At 36.2% G+C, this 16,504-nt stretch overlaps 1 protein-coding gene across 1 annotated transcript in view; it reads left to right on the top strand.

The window, feature by feature from the left end:
- The first annotated feature begins 7,036 nt into the window (after positions 1-7,036).
- LOC136038929 (hsp90 co-chaperone Cdc37-like) overlaps positions 7,037-16,504 on the top strand; it is a 41,996-nt gene continuing 32,528 nt past the window's right edge. Inside the window, exons 1-2 of the mRNA XM_065722436.1 lie at positions 7,037-7,139; positions 12,865-12,998. Coding sequence (XP_065578508.1) covers positions 7,107-7,139; positions 12,865-12,998 — 167 coding nt within the window. The 5' untranslated portion in view covers positions 7,037-7,106. The remainder of the gene's footprint in view (positions 7,140-12,864; positions 12,999-16,504) is intronic.

Raw genomic sequence — 16,504 nt, 5'->3', positions numbered from 1 at the left:
TTGGCCGTCTGGTGATGTTGGAAAAATCACGGACCCGATAAAATGTATTTTTATTAGAAACCAAAACTTTAGCAAAATTCGAGTACAATTGGAGCCCTGGAAGTGGGTAGAATTTTGGTCAGTAACTTTTCACGCTCCTTTAATCCACACAGTCAACTTTAATGAAAGTTTTAAAAATGTATGTACTTCATGCCATTGCACTTAACGCCATCGCAGTGGAACCACTTTCACGTCCAATTTTATTTCTTGGAAAAAAAAGTAATATTTCCCTGATAAATCTTTTCACATTTGGAAACTGCAATATCATGGATGATTGCGTGATTTAATATTTAAAATGAATATTGAACTCTTTTGTATATATATAGAAATAAAAAAGTGTTTTTAAGCATTCTTATTTCTTTTGCTAAAAACCCGATTCTAATGATAATTTTCAAATTTAAGCCTTTCAAGATAAATCGATATGCCGACCACTTAGAAACGGTATGAGGATATCAAATCTTTTCTTTTTTGCAGCTTTCAAATCAATAAAATATTGATGGTACGCATTATTGAACCTCTTTTTAAAATTTAAAATAAATTTGAAACTCCTGCTGGAGAATACTTCTGTTAGAAGTAGAAGTTCCTATTGTTGAAAAGTGATGTAAGTAGTCAAGAAATTTCACCCAATGATTATAAAGTATATTTAACATGAGTATATTTAGTCTTTGGCAGACCTATCAGACGGACCTGCGAAACATAAATGCTTCCCTTCAACCGGTGTGGGAAGATGTCCTTACTGCGGCGCACATGAGGGATGACTGGCGACTTCTCGTTGATGCCCTGGGCGCCTCTGGAGGCACAGGAGGATCTAAGGTAAGGTAAGGATATTTAGTCTTTAAAACAAATTTATTAGTAAAACAGATTTTAATAATAACTAACAAATGGTTATCGTATACAACAGAGGGAACGTAATAAGTATTATCTGTGGAGTAAGCTACACTTTTTTTCGCAATTAATCCTGGCACCACGCCAGATTTGCTAGTGTACGATCTATGTTTTTGTTTTTCACTGGCAGGAATTATCCTTGCTTTTTCTTCACAATTTTTTTTTCATTTTGCTTTACTTTGTAGATTTGAATATCGCTGGCGTGCTCTTACTTTTTGAAGTGGTTAGAATATTGATTTAGCTTGAAATATTAAATTTTGAATAACCTTCATTATAATCTGGCTTTTAATAGAAGACAAAATGCTTTCACCGATTTATACATTTTCTTGCAGAGAAATGATAATTTACTGAGCTAGAAACCCATTATGCTCCGGAGTTTTAAAGCTTAAACTCCCAAGTTCTTGAGCGTGCTCCTCCCCCTCCCAAGTAATCTTGTTTCAATAGGTAATAAAATGTTGTTTTTTTTTTTGCAAATTTAGGTCGACCTGAAAATACTCTGTTGCAAAACTAAAGGAATGTGTGAGTGAAGATACAGGTGACATAGCAATAAATATATCATTAATGGGAATGGTGATGAAATGGGGGAATGTCGGATGAGAAATAAATAATTCGATTGGTTTTATTTAATTTTTATAAATACAGATAGCGGTAAGCACAATGCTTGTCATTTATAAAATAAATAAAATGACCGAACTGGATATGAAGAAAGAGAAGAAAAATGAATGATTGAAAAAAAGATAAAGACATAAACGTATTTGCTTGACCTAACGCAAAGGCAGATCTAGAGTAAAACTTGACAGGGGGGGGGGGGATCATGTGAAAAGGGTACTAATAATTGACCATTTATTTTTTGAAAAAAGGGAAAAAAACAAATGAAGACGCTAGAAAAATATCGAGGTGGGGCCGTGGTAACCCACCTCCCGGATCCGCCTCTGTGATTAAATCGCTCCATTGTCCGGAATCCATTCAAGTTACGCTCTATATGAGGTCGAATATCGGAATTGTGGTGTGGGTGTTTTAACGCCGCCGTGGTTTTCCGCCACCCAGGAAATATTGTATCATCAAGAGGATTAGTTGGGTCCGAATAGACAGGCTAGGTTAGTCTATGTCTATGATTTTGTCTATGTCTACTCTGACCCACCTGAATTCAAAGGTGGCGGAAAACCGCGGTGGCGTTAAAACAGGATTTGTATACTGTAAGGTACGAGAATGGAGCTTCGTAGAATATCTTTTCAGAGACAAAGGCCTAAAATTGATGATTTTTATAACCTTAGCAATATGTTTATCGAACATGGGTTTAATATGTTTATCGAAAAAGAATCGCTGCATATTTTGATTGGTTTATAACCTGGAATTGGTTTTTTGCCATCTAAAGAAGGAACTAAGGTCAATTTATAAAACAATTGAATCATAAACATTTGGCACAGGCAAGGCAAGCCGGTTTTAGCTGCGTATTTACGTGCTAGGTAAACAGGCAGCTAATAATCAATATCAAATTGATGTCCTTCTAATTGTTTTTACTATTTTGTCAGTATCAGATTAACTGGGCTGCTCTAGGACAGTTTTTCATTTCTATGTTACAGAACTATGTTGTTTAACTATAAAAAAGGCAGACTCAAACCAAAGCTAAGGAAAAGCTCTTTTCCTTTTTCGTATTTCAGGCAGGTATAAGCTAGATCGAAAAAGGACCTAGACCATTTTAAGCTTCTTCAAACAGAACTTAATACTTTTCTTTTCTCTCAGTGTTTCTAATAACCTAAGGCTGGATAATGAACCTTGCAATTAGAGATTGCGCCAGGGGAATATCTTGATATTCCCCTGGCGGGAATATCAATTTCTTTATTAACGAAACTGTTTTCAATTTCATAACTAATAATGATTTATTTTTAATTATTTGTAAATTTATTATTTCATTATTTTAATTATTAATATCTAATCTTTTTTACTTTATTAATTAATTAATAATTCATGAATTTCTTTCGTTTGTCAACAGCACTCTCTACTGAATTTCAATAAAAATGAAATTTCTAAAATTACAAAATGATTATAATCGTTAGATTATTCATTTGAAAATCTGTATCCCTAAAATTTCTTCACCCGGGGCAAGTGCCTCTCAGTTCCTCCTCTAAAACCACCTCTGCGTGGGTGCAATGCATGGTTGGGGGCAAATCATCCGGTGCTTCTCGCTTTTCCCCCCAGATTTCTCCAGGTACCCATTTAAAGCTCGGTCGACACTGCTTGAGCTTACAAAGTCACAAATAATAATAACAACTTTGCCAAAATAATAACTTCACTAAAAAAAAAATTATTTTGTTATAATTCCGTGTTCTCTGAGGAATGACTAAAAGAAGAATTGAGGAATTGACCTATCCTCTTTCAGGATACTAGTGTGTTTGTTATAGACAGACGGATTTTTAGTCTCTTTAGAACGTCAACGGAAATGAAAATGTGTAGTATAGGCAATGCTGTGTTGCCCAATAGGCATCAGTTTTGGGATATCAAATTTTCTGGAGTTTTCTTTTAGCTTTTAAATGCAATATTGTGTTTACTTCTAAGGGTAAGATTGGAAAGTTTGCGAGAGAATCTGGTTGAATAATATTGGTGAGTTCGTGAACATTAAGCCGAAATGGGAAAATAAATTTAGACTGCAAGTGCCAGTGTGCTGACATAAGTTAACGTGAATAAAGTTGGGTCTGTGTTTGTTGAAATATGTTAATTAGGGTAAAGGTGAACAAAGATATAATAAATTTGGAATTAAGTGTGACAAGATTGCAGTGAGATTACTTCTTCAGTCACTATGCGCAGCATTTTCACCAGACAGGCCTAAAAGCCTACTTTCCATTCCCTTGGATATTCACGGCTGAGACTTTTCCATCGTTAAAATATGGCTTGTCGCAAGCACTTCAATATAGTCTACTTTTTACAGAAAAAAGTGTATCCAGTTATGGATCAACTCTAGTAGGGACATCCAAAAATTAATGGAAAAGCTGGCTATGTCTCTTTGTTTGACAGGCACAGTTAGTAGAGTAAGGGCCTCTATTGAAGTCATATACTTTGTAGAAGGGACTTCAACTTGGGACTCTTTACATGTTCTATGTATTTATATTTAAATATTACTTCTGTGTATCTTAAGTTTAATTTATCTGTAAAACTGGAAAAAAAAATTAATGTGTAATATTAAAGTTTTCAGACTTCCATTTAAAATGTGTCTTTTTCTTTTCTTTGGTGATCTAGTAACAGATCACCCTTTTAGCCCTTTTAGTAATTTAGCCCTTCTAGCACCTTCCCATCTCAACGAGGAATATTATTCTGGCCCAGCTTACGAAATTTTATGCATCTTGCAGTACCTCTTTGGATTCAAGATGCTGGATTATCAAATTCTATATATCCTCAAGTGTTAATTATGTCTAGCTAATTGGAAATAGGTTTTTTTTTTCTGAACGACGATCCTTTTAAAATAATTCGGACTGATTGAATTTACAGCAATATTTTCGGAAATGTTTAACATGTGACAAATCGGGATTAAGCCAATGTACAAGGTTTAAGAATATTTCCTTTGCTGATTTGAGCTGTAGATCTTTTTTGAAGGCTTACTTTTTACCCCTGGTTCCCACTGCAACCCCTGCGACCCCTGGTTCCTACTGCAACCCCTGGTTCCCACAGCTGCGTAAATCCCAACACGATTTTTTACTGACGGAACATACGTACGACAGAATCAGATGGAGGTTCACAAAAGAAACGCAGACTTTTGTAGTAGATGCTGCTGTAGAACCGATTGACGGAGACGGTAGTGACTCGGACGAATTTTACATAAAGAAACTAAAAGCAACAAACCAGCCAAAATTAGCTTTTCAATCAGCTCCATGACTGGTTATATATATTTTTATGGCACTTGGTATTAACCAAGTGACATATAGCAGTCGCCAATTCTGTCGGTCTGTCGGTCTGTCTGTCGGTCTGTCTGTCGGTCTGTCTGTCGGTCTGTCTGTCGGTCCCGGTTTTGCTACTTTAGGCACTTCCAGGTAAGCTAGGACGATGAAATTTGGCAAGCGTATCAGGGACCGGACCAGATTAAATTAGAAATAGTCGTTTTCCCGATTTGACCATCTGGGGGGGAGTGGGGGCCCGGTTAATTCGCAAAAAATAGAAAAAATGAAGTATTTTTAACTTATCAGCGGGTATTTGGATCTTAATGAAATTTGATGTTTGGAATGATATTGTGTCTTAGAGCTCTTATTTTTAATCCCGACCGGATCTGATGACATTGGGGGGAGTTGGAGGGGGAAAACCTAAAGTCCCGGTTTTGCTACTTTAGGCACTTCCAGGTAAGCTAGGACGATGAAATTTGGCAAGCGTATCAGGGACCGGACCAGATTAAATTAGAAATAGTCGTTTTCCCGATTTGACCATCTGGGGGGGGGAGAAGGGGCCGGTTAATTCGGAAAAATAGAAAAAATGAAGTATTTTTAACTTATGAGCGGGTGATTGGATCTTAATGAAATTTGATGTTTGGAATGATATTGTGTCTCAGAGCTCTTATTTTAAATCCCGACTGGGTCTGATGACATTGGGGGGAGTTGGAGGGGGGAAACCTAAAATCTTGGAAAACACTTAGAGTAGAGGGATCGGGATGAAACTTGATGGGAAAAATAAGCGCAAGTCCCAGATACATGATTGACATAATCGGAACTTATTTGCTCTCTTTGGGGTAGTTGGGAGGGGGGGAGTAAGTCTTAAAAATTAGAAAAATGAGGTATTTTCAACTTACGAACGGGTGATCGGATCTCAATGAAATTTGATGTTTAGAAGGATATCGTGTCTTAGAGCTCTTATTTTAAATCCCGACCGGATCTGGTGATGGGGGCGGGGAGTTGGGAGGGGGAAACCTAAAACTTGGAAAACACTTAGAGTGGAGGGATCGGGATGAAACATGGTGGGAAAAATAAACACAAGTCCTAGATAGATGATTGACATAAACGGAACGGATCCGCTCTCTTTTGGGTAGTTGGGGGGGGGGGGTTAATTCTGAAAAATTAGAAAAAATGAGGTATTTTTAACTTACGAATGGGTGATTGGATCTCCATGAAATTTGATTTTTAGAAGGATATCGTGGCTCAAAGCTCTTATTTTAAATCCTGACCGGATCTGGTGACATTGGGGGAAGTTTGGGGTGGGGAGACCTAAAATGATGGGAAACCCTTAGATTGGAAGGATTGGGATGAAACTTGGTTGGAAAAATAAGCAAAAGTCTTGCATACGTAATTTACATAATTGGAACGGATCCGCTCAATTGCGGGGGGGGGGGGGTAATTCTGAAAAATAAGAAAAATAACGTATTTTTAACTTACGAAGGAGTGATCGGATCTTCATGAAACTTCATATTTAGAAGGACCTCGTAACTCTGATATCTTATTTTAAATCTCAACCGGATCAAACGTAATTGGGGGGGGGACAGTTGGGGGGACCGGAAATCTTAGAAAATACTTAAAGCGGTGAGATCAGGATGAAACTGGATGGGAAGAATAGAAACCTGTCTAAGATACGTGACTGACATAACTGGACCGGATCTGCTCTCTTTGGTGGAATTGGGAGGGGGGAGGTAATTTTGAAAATTGAGGTATTTGTAACTTACGAAAGGGTGACCAGATCTTAATGAAATTTGATATTTAGAAGGATCTTGTGCTATAAAGTTTAACTTTAGGTTCTGACCTTCTCACAAGTGCCAAATGAGCTCTTGGCTCTTCCGACCTCGTCCAAATGAGCTCTTGGCTCTTCCGACCTCGTACCATATGAGCTCTCGGCTCTTCCGACCTCGTCACAAGTGCCATATGAGCTCTTAGCTCTTGTTTTAATCAGAATATTGCATAAGATTTGTCGTATGAGTTGAAATTATTCAACGTATCCGACATTTCAGCAAAACGAATGGTTTTGCGGCGTTTGTCGTACGATTTATGTCATTTGTTGCATGTCACAGGGTTTTGTGCGAAATCGCAGCAGTGGGAACCAGGGGTTACAAACACAAGTAGTTTATGCCGGCTTTGCCTCTCACTATGTATAGCAGTAGAGTACGTTGTGGATAATTGTAGTGCCATCTACAATTATTAAACTCGATAGCTCATCGGTAGTTTTAAAGAGATTGAAAATTTCAAAAAACTCTTAGAAGGATCTGGAATATTTTAATAATGGTTGATTACAGCAAATGGAAAGATATTGAGGTAATAAGGAATCTAGAGTTACTATAACCTTCTATAAATCTACTCATAATTTTAGGTGTATGATGTCTATTAGGAGAAGCCAGGCCCAACAGACTTGGTTTTCCTTGATGATTTTGGGTGAAGTTAAGGTTTTTTGGTTAGGTTGGCTGGGTTTTGGTTAGGTTGGATTTGAGCTAAGGGCTGATGAATTTTCAGTTAGGTAGTTATGTTTTTACCCACCTTTTGTTATAAACCTAAAAATGTGGGGTAATATAAGCCTATAGGCTAAGTAGGCTAGGCTAGTGGTTGGCCATTTCTGAAGGGAATGTGCTAAAATAAAGTAGTAGTTCTGGGTAAAAGTTATAACATCATAATAATTCCATTGTGTAACCTACAAGCTAATCAACATGCTCCCAGCATTATTTCTATTGTTGGTTCTAGCCTAATTCAAGAACCAAAGTTCAATAGCCAAGGATGATAAAGTAGTCCACCCTAACCAGAGCCAATATTCAGCTCTTTTTCTCAAAAATTAAAAACACCGAAGACAATAGGCTATTTTTGCTGAATAGGCTATGTTGGGGTAAAATTCTAGTTAATTGACTTCTTGCTATCTTGGAAAGGGTTCAGGTTAGGAAAAATCAAACTTACAGGGATAGGTCTACAGGCTAGAAGGTATCCTGGGAAGGTATTTTAAAATACCCACCTCCACTCCTTCCTCTAGAGGGCCCTGAAATTTGCCTACATGACAGGTCTACACCTATTGAAATTTTGACAAAACAATATTTTACCTTAAATTTCAGTTACTAGTTGCTTTTTCTCTGCCTTTAGTTATGAAAATGCAATTCCTGTTATTTGAGTAGAATTTTGAGCCATATCAGTGTTTTTTTTTTCAAAATTTAGGAAATGTATGTGCATATCTTTAAAACCTTATAAAATGGAATTGAGCAAAGTTATGAAGTTGAAAACAATTTTTTTGTACTTTAATTAAACAGAAGATTTATTTTGCAAGGTTTCACTTTTATGACACACATATTTTTAAAGGTCAGGGCCCTCTAGAGGGAGAAGGAGTGGAGGTAGTTGCTTCAAAATACCTTCCCAGGACATACTTTAATCTGTAGATTCATCCCTGAAAGTTTCATTTTTCTAACATAAACTCTTTTTGAGATAGCAAGAAGTCAATTAACTAGAATTTTACCCTATGTTGGTTTTCTAAATAAAGGCCTGGATGCTATGTAGTCCTTGAAGAAGTTGAAACTCAACTGGGAAGCTATTGATAAGCATACTGCACCTGGTCACTAAACAAGTTCAATCATCAAGAGTCTCTTGTGGAGAACTCTACAGAGTCCTCCACAAGAGTCTAGATGAAACAGCCACAATCTACCACAAACAAATTTTTTTCATCACTGGAGCATCACAAGGATAGAAAATCCTTTATTAACAAGCAAACTCTCACAACATTAACTGCTGAACCTGTTGTTTTCTGTCACCTAGCCTGCATTATATAGATTAAAAAAAAAACATTCATATGGAAGTACATTATAAAAATGTAAAGCCTGAACCCAACCAACACATTAAAAACACAAATGACATATTAACATGAGACATTACACTTTTTCATGTAGTTTTGGTAGAAGGAAAGTCAAGGACTATATCACTTGCCACCTTTTTTATGCCCTTCCAAATATAATAATTGCTTCTGTGGCAATTTTTTTTTCAATCATAAAGGGGCTCAAAATAGCTCATAGTAACCACAGGGTTTATGATGTACTTCTAAAAAAAAAAACTCCAGCAAGGATAAATTGCCATTTGTAGGTGATTCAGGAATCTAAATTATTATTTTACCTTTTCTTAATAGTAATATGTTATTTTGAAAATCTATTTTGGAGTAATTTTAAAAAGAGCCTGACCCCTCCTTGAGATGACATCAGAGCAGAACAAAGATAACTCCATTATTGAATGCTATAAACAGGAAAAATACAGCCTCCAAAGAAATTTACCAAATCATATTTAATTTTTAAAATTTTAAATTATAGTTTAAAAACTATATATTTTGGTGCCCAATTAAAGGCAAAAGAAAGAATTTGCCCCTGAAGCAATTATTATATTTAGAAAGAGCATAAAAAGGCATCAGGTGATTACCTTAAATTGCAGCTTGGATCAATCTAAGGGATTTTCCTTGTAGAAACTCCAGAGTTGATAATGCATAACACATAGTTGAATATGTACACCTGACTAATGGTTTGATGTTTCTGATTTGAGTGCTTCCTAGTTATACTTCCAATCTGTTGTTGACCATTCATTGTCAAGATGTTTCTTAAAGCTGTTTGTGGTCTGGGCAGTAATGGTATCTGGCAGTAATTTGTTCCAGAGGTTGGCAATTTGGTTGGTAAGAAAATGGGCATGTTGCCACTTTGAGGAGAAATGCCTTGATAACTCTAATTTATGTCCCCTTGTACAAGAGTCTTGAGATGCCAGAGGAAGGAGTTCAGGAAGTGTCTTTGAATTAATAAGTTTATGAACCAGAATGGCTTCACCCTGTCTTCTTCTATAAACCAGAGTTGGGAGTTTCAGCTTGCATAGCCTTGTAGGGTAAGGAAGTTCATGCAGTCCACTCACCATCTTAGTGGCTCTTCTCCAGATATCTTCAAGAATTTTAACATCTTTTTATGGCACTTGGCATTAACAAAGTGATATATAGCAATTGCAAATTCTATTGGTCTGTCTCTTGGTCCTGGTTTTGCTACTTTAGGCACTTCTAGGTAAGCTAGGACAATGAAATTTGGCTGGTGTATCAGGGACCGGACCAGATTAAATTAGAAGTATTTGTTTTCCCATTTTGACCATCTGGGGGGAGTAGGGGGCCAGTTGATCTGGAAAAAATAGAAAAGATGAAGTATTTTTAACTTATGAACAGGTGATGGGATCTTAATGAAATTTGATGTTTGGAAGATATCGTGTCTCAGAGCTCTTTTTTAAATCCTGACCAGATCTGGTGACATTGGGGAGAGTTGGAGGGGGTAACCTAAAATTTTAGAAAATGCTTAGAATAGAGGAATTGGGATGAAACTTGGTGGGAAAAATAAGCAGAAGTCCTAGATACATAATTGACATAACCAGAATGGATCTGCTCTGTTTTGGGGTGGGGGGATTGTTAATTCTGAAAAATTAGAAAAAATGAGGTATATTTAACTTTCAAAGGAGTGATTGGATCTTAATGAAATTTGAAGTGTGGAAGAATATCGTGTGTCAGAGCTCTTGTTTTAAATCCTGACTGGATCCAGTGACATTGGGGGGAATTGAGGGGTGGGGGGAGCTAAAATATTGGAAAACGCTTAGAGTGGAGGGATCAGGATGAAACTTGGTGGGAAAAATAAGCACGAGTCCTAGATACATGATTGACATAACCAGAACAGATCTGCTCTCTTTGGGGGAGTTGGGGGGGAGGGTTAATTCTGAAAAATTAGAAAAAATGAGGTATTTTTGACTTACAAAGGAGTAATTGGATCTTAATGAAATTTGAAGTTTGGAAGAATATCGTGTCTCAGAGCTCTTACTTTGATCCTGACTGGATCCAGCGACATTGGAGGAGTTGAGGGGGGGAACCTAAAATCTTGGAAAATGCTTAGAGTGGAGGGATTGGGATGAAACTTGGTGGGAAAAATAAGCAGAAGTCCTAGATACATGATTGACATAACCAGAACGGATCTGCTCTTTTTAGGGGAGTTGTGGGGGGGGGGGGGTTAATTCTGAAAATTAGAAAAAATGAGGTATTTTTAACTTACAAAGGAGTGATTAGATCTTAATGAAATTTAATATTTAGAAGGAAATTGTAACTCAGATCTCTTACTTTAAATCCCGACCAGATCCAATATCATTAAGTAGGGAGTTGGGGGGGAACTGGAAATCTTGGAAAACACTTAAAGCAGAGAGATCAGGATGAAACTTGGCGGGAAGAATAAAAACAAGTCCAAGATACATGACTGACATATTCGAAACTGATCCGCTCTAGATCTGGTGACGCATGGGGGATTTGGGAGGGGGAACCTAAAATCTTGGAAAAAGCTTAGAGTGGAGGGATTGTGATGAAACTTGGTGGGAAAAATAAGCAGAAGTCCTAGATATATGATTGACATAACCGGAATGTATCTGTTCTATTTGGGGGAGCATGGATATTTTTAAGAATTCTTACCTTTTTTACTAACATAGATGCACTACTTTTTGCTACTATTAATTGATGTTTGAGCAGACCTGAGCAGAGTTCCTCAGGGAAGTGTATTGGGTCCTACACTATTTAACATATTTATTAACAATATTGAAATTTTTCAATAGCAAACATGGCGAAACAAGAAGTATAGTAAATCTTCACAATTTTGCCTTTAACTAGACTTACCGATTTACTTGGTGATGAGATTAAAGGCAGTATATTTGCATAAATATTAATGTGAAACATATTAGGAAGTGTAATGGACCCCTGTTTTTCATGTGACTGAGACATTAGTCATATCTGTGGACAAGCTTTCAATCCCCTTTTCAATGAACATTCCCACCAACGAAATCAAATGATCCATAATGTTGATTTGAAAGCACTTCCATCCAAGCCACATCTTCATCTAACCAAAAAGAAGGAAGTCTCTTGGTGCTAAGTCAATACTATATGGCAGACGATTGAACAATTGCCATCAAAATAGTTTGACAAGTCATTGAATTACACCAGCAGTGTGTGGATGCGCATTGTCATGGACCAGAACAATTCCAGTGCAAGCTACAAGAGTTGCATAGTCACCTACAACACATGCTCGCTTTCTGCCACTCATTTAGCATCTGCGCAGATCAAACAGAGTTTGAAAACAAAATGACCCAGTACTAGTTCATTTCTCAGAACCATAGTCACTACTGCTGTTATTGTGAATACTGCTGTTATATGTTCTTTTGAATAGCCATTCAAAACAAATGAAGAGAAAAGCTGACCTCTGGAGATGTTCTGATCCTTGACAATGCTTGTCCACACACTGTTTATGCAACTCAATGGTTCTAGCTTGCCCCTAATAGAGAACAAAGAGCAGGAAGTCTTTATTTCGGGCCAAAATTTTGATCAATACTTTTACTAATACATTCTTGACAACAAATTATTTTTATCGTTTTTATGCTGTTTTGATGAAAAGAATTGTTGTACTTTATTAATAGATTTCAAAATTCATTTAAAAGATTCATGAGCACCTGGAGGGAGGCAAAGGATAACAAAATTGCTCTGGGAAAAACATTTGAAATGGTAAATGCCTTAGTTCTACCTTTGTTCTGTCCCAGGATGGCTGGATGGATGATAGACTATCTATCAACAAGGGAAAATGACATCATTTTTATATATTCCTGAAAAAGGCTTATGCCTACTGTGCCTCTCACTCAGCCTATCACCTGTCTTGGCTTTGTCTCCAATCGGCCAATTGATTCATGGCAACTTGATTTTAATTTAAAATAAACGGACTAAATACCTTGTTAGGGGCAGGTCATTTGGTATGTGGACTATGAGGAAAATAATGGATAAATTCAGTCTTGTAAGTAAGTCTCTGTAATTACCATCAGCCTATATTTATTTCTAATTCTGTAGTACTACCAATTAATATTTAATTAGTTTGTACAAACTATTTAGTATTTAATGTAATTTAGTTCTTTATACTAACTATAAAACTTCATTTTAAAGCCTTCTAATTATTAAAGGGTTCAATTCAGAAGCAAGTTTTCATTTTAGATTTCAGATGATGAAGATGAGACACATCCAAATATTGACACCCCTTCCCTATTCCGATGGAGACACCAAGCTCGGGTTGAAAGAATGGAGACATTTCAGAAGGAGAAGGAAGCAATTGACAAAAAAGCCAAGAAGTAATTGAATTTATATAAAATTTTATTGGCGGAATAGTGCCACTCCCAGAATAAAGCCAAGATCTTTCCGCGGTGATTGGCATTGGGAGCACTGGAAGTTAACGCCTAGTCTAAAGACATGTGTTGAAATTCTTCTATGGGCAAGATACGATTCCGCACAACTCGTGTCTATATAGGCTGTGTTTATTTACTATTAAAGAGCAAACAGTTTCGTGATTCGAGATGTCAGCTCTTTGTCTTTTGATACTGATAAATGCCAAGTCTAATGCTTAAACAGCTTTTTTAGCTCTAAGACTTGTAGGATTATCTAGGTGAAGACGAACATAGAAATAAGATTTAACTACACCTTTTGTTGGCCTCAGGGGCCAGGGTAGAAATGAGTTAGAGAGGCAGATATGCACAGAACCTAGGGATCAATAGAGAATCTTAGCCTCTTGATTGAGTATAAAAGACATCATCATAAATATAGAAGAACCAAGAGTTTAATATACAAAGAAAGAATTTTGGATATTTCATTGCAATTATATTTGTTATTAATTTAAAAATATAGGGCCTAAGTGATTCACTTGTTATGCAATCTTAATTAAATTCTGATTAATTATGGGCTGTAAGTAAAAGCAAGAAGGATTTCTACTAGGGTAAAGTTAATATGCGCCTTCTTCTATCACACTAATGACATCACAAAGTTAAAGGTGCTAGATCCCTTAACTAGGATTAACACTGGAACAGATTAAGATAAAAAAAAAAAATTACACTTGCATCAGAAGTTGTTATGCTGCTAAAAAAAAAAAAAAAAAAAAAAAAAAAAAATGAGACTTACTCATTTATCTACCCTTTGCTGATATATTGGTGTCTCAACAGTAGGAATAAGATTCAGACAGAACATTAAGCTCATACAAACATATGAAATTGAGCACTTCCAAAATTTACAAAAACAAAATTGAACGTCTTTAGTCTCCTATTCTTGAATTTACTTTGTACACGACATGGAAAAGGGGCTTTTTAGGCGGCATCTTTGTTTTGGTGGGGAGTGGCGGTCCCTCAAACTAATCCCGAGGGTTGAAAAATGAAACGGAAATTTAAATATAACTACATTGAAATGACGTGTACATCGTCAAAAGTTCAGTCTGGGACAAGAAAATAATTAACGGGGAAAAATTAATTGCTTCAAAAACCCGCCCAGGATTTATATTACCTTTTGTTTCTGCCCAACAGACTTGTAGCCTTGAGAGCTACGAAAGTATTGGAACATGGCCGTCTTTCCACTTACTTTGTCCTTCTCTTCGCGTCATGCTGTGCTTTTGGTGGCTCTCAATTTTCTTGAGGTCCTGGCCTGTGGATCCTAAGATGACAGGTCACTTTACAGGCTGCTACTAAAAATTAAGCGGATACGGCAAGTAGACTATAGACCTATAAAGTAAGCGTATAGATTTGGATGTCCTACTTATTCCTTTGCTTAACAATGAAGTTGTATACACTGTTGTATATTGATCTTGGGCTAAAGGGGCGGGGTGTTTGATTGCTACAGTTTTTGTCAAAGATCAGAAGATTTCGAATTTTCCCTGGAAATACATTTTTTGTTTTTAGTGGGACTGAGACTAGATCCTCCTGCGAATGCCCTTTTCATTCAATATGTCTATATTTTTGTTTTTTATATTAATTTTCTTGATATCAATTTTCTTGAGGGCCTGGCCTGTGGATCTTACAATGACAAAATTAAGCAGATACGGCAAGAAGGCCTATATAGTATAAGCGTGTAGATTTTGATGTCCTACTTATTCCTTTGCTTAACAATGAATTTGCATAAACTTTTATTTATTGATCTAACTTTTAGGGGCTAGAGGGGGGGGGTTTGATTTCTACAGTTTGTGTCATTGGATCTGAAGATTTCGAATTTTCCCAGGAAATACTAAACTTTTTTTTTTAGTGGGACTGAGACTAGATCCTCGTGCGAATGCCCTTTTCATTCAATATGTCTGTATTTTTGTTTTTTTAATTCCCTCTGTAATATCTCAAATTAACTATTAAAACCATAAAGTATGTGCAAATCTTTGACTTTTTAAATTCTTCCTCTGTGCACAGGCATTAAAAGCTCACTTTGTCACACAATGCTGCTGAAATTGCGAATTGACTTGTATTAGTACTGGAGAGTTTTTAATTGATTGCCTTTCTCAGTATATTCAGTAATGTCGATTTAGTCCTTTGAGGGCCAAACATATTTTTTGCAGCTTAAAATGGGGTAAAACCACTCTTTGTTGTGACATGGTCTTTTTTTATTTTAAACAGGCTCGAGGTCGAAAACTTAAGCTGAAAGTTCTATGCTTTTAGTTTGATAGGGTCACTCTAGGAACACTAACAGAATCGAATGAAAGATAATCCAACAATGATTGTACAAGAGGAAAATGTGTTATTTGTTGTCTGAGATAATACTGTGAAAAAGAGAATGTAGGGCCTTCTGAAGGGTAAATTGACTGGTGCTGATAAGGATCTGATATAAGCTGATATTATCTGATGGTGCTGATATAAGCTGATGATAAGGATCGGAAGCACCTTCAAAAAGAAATGCAAATGTTCAATTCAAAGTAATTATTTTGGTAACGTATAGGTGTTACCATGAATAACCAATGGAAGCAGGAGGATATATGGAAGAAGATATATATGGATATATGGAATAAAGTCTACGGTACTTTGTTTCTTTTTTTCTGAAAATTCTTTATGTAGAAATATTGTAATAAGTAATACTATACAACTTAAATTGCAACTATACAATTTATAATGAAAAGTACAACTTAGCTCCATAACAAATTAAAGTACAGGATTCTAGATATCTGCTGTTTCATAACAACTGTTTCCTTGATTTGATTTTTTTTTTTGCTCTTTTCTTTGACAATTTGCTGCATAATCGGAAGCCTATAAGGCTTATAATAAGGATAGAAGGCTGATATATATTCTGATATATCAATGCTTCCATTGCTTAATTCTGATATATATCACCGGGAGCTGATATATATATATATATATATATATATATATATATATATATATATATATATATATATAGGCTGATATATAAGGCTGATAAGGATTCTGAAGAGTAAATTGACTGGTGCAATTTTGATTGAGATTTGATCATCCTTTCCCTCCTAATTTGTGCTATCCCTTGGATTGTGTTAAGTAAATTAATTTTCCTGGGTAAATTCAACCTTGGTAAAAGTTATGTATTTGGAGGCAGGGAATAATTGCAGTTTGGTTGTCGACCTTAGGGAATATTAACGTAAGAATCCTTAGACTATAGGGGACAAGCTGCCTGACTTGCCTTAATAACTGATTGCCCATTAGACTCTGCCTTTGAAATTGTCCTGACAACGAAGTCCATGATCTATACATCAATAGAAGAATCAAAAGATGCACCCCCAGGTTTAGGAAGGAAAAATGGCCAAGTAGACATGCTCCCGATGGCCTCTCTATTACGAAAGAAGAAGAAGAATTCCCTTAATACTTCATTT

This window comes from Artemia franciscana, chromosome 18 (assembly GCF_032884065.1).
Source record: "Artemia franciscana chromosome 18, ASM3288406v1, whole genome shotgun sequence".
NCBI lineage: Eukaryota > Metazoa > Arthropoda > Branchiopoda > Anostraca > Artemiidae > Artemia > Artemia franciscana.
The sequence above is the reverse complement of the archived record's forward strand: the minus strand, read 5'-3'. Positions and strand labels throughout refer to the sequence as shown.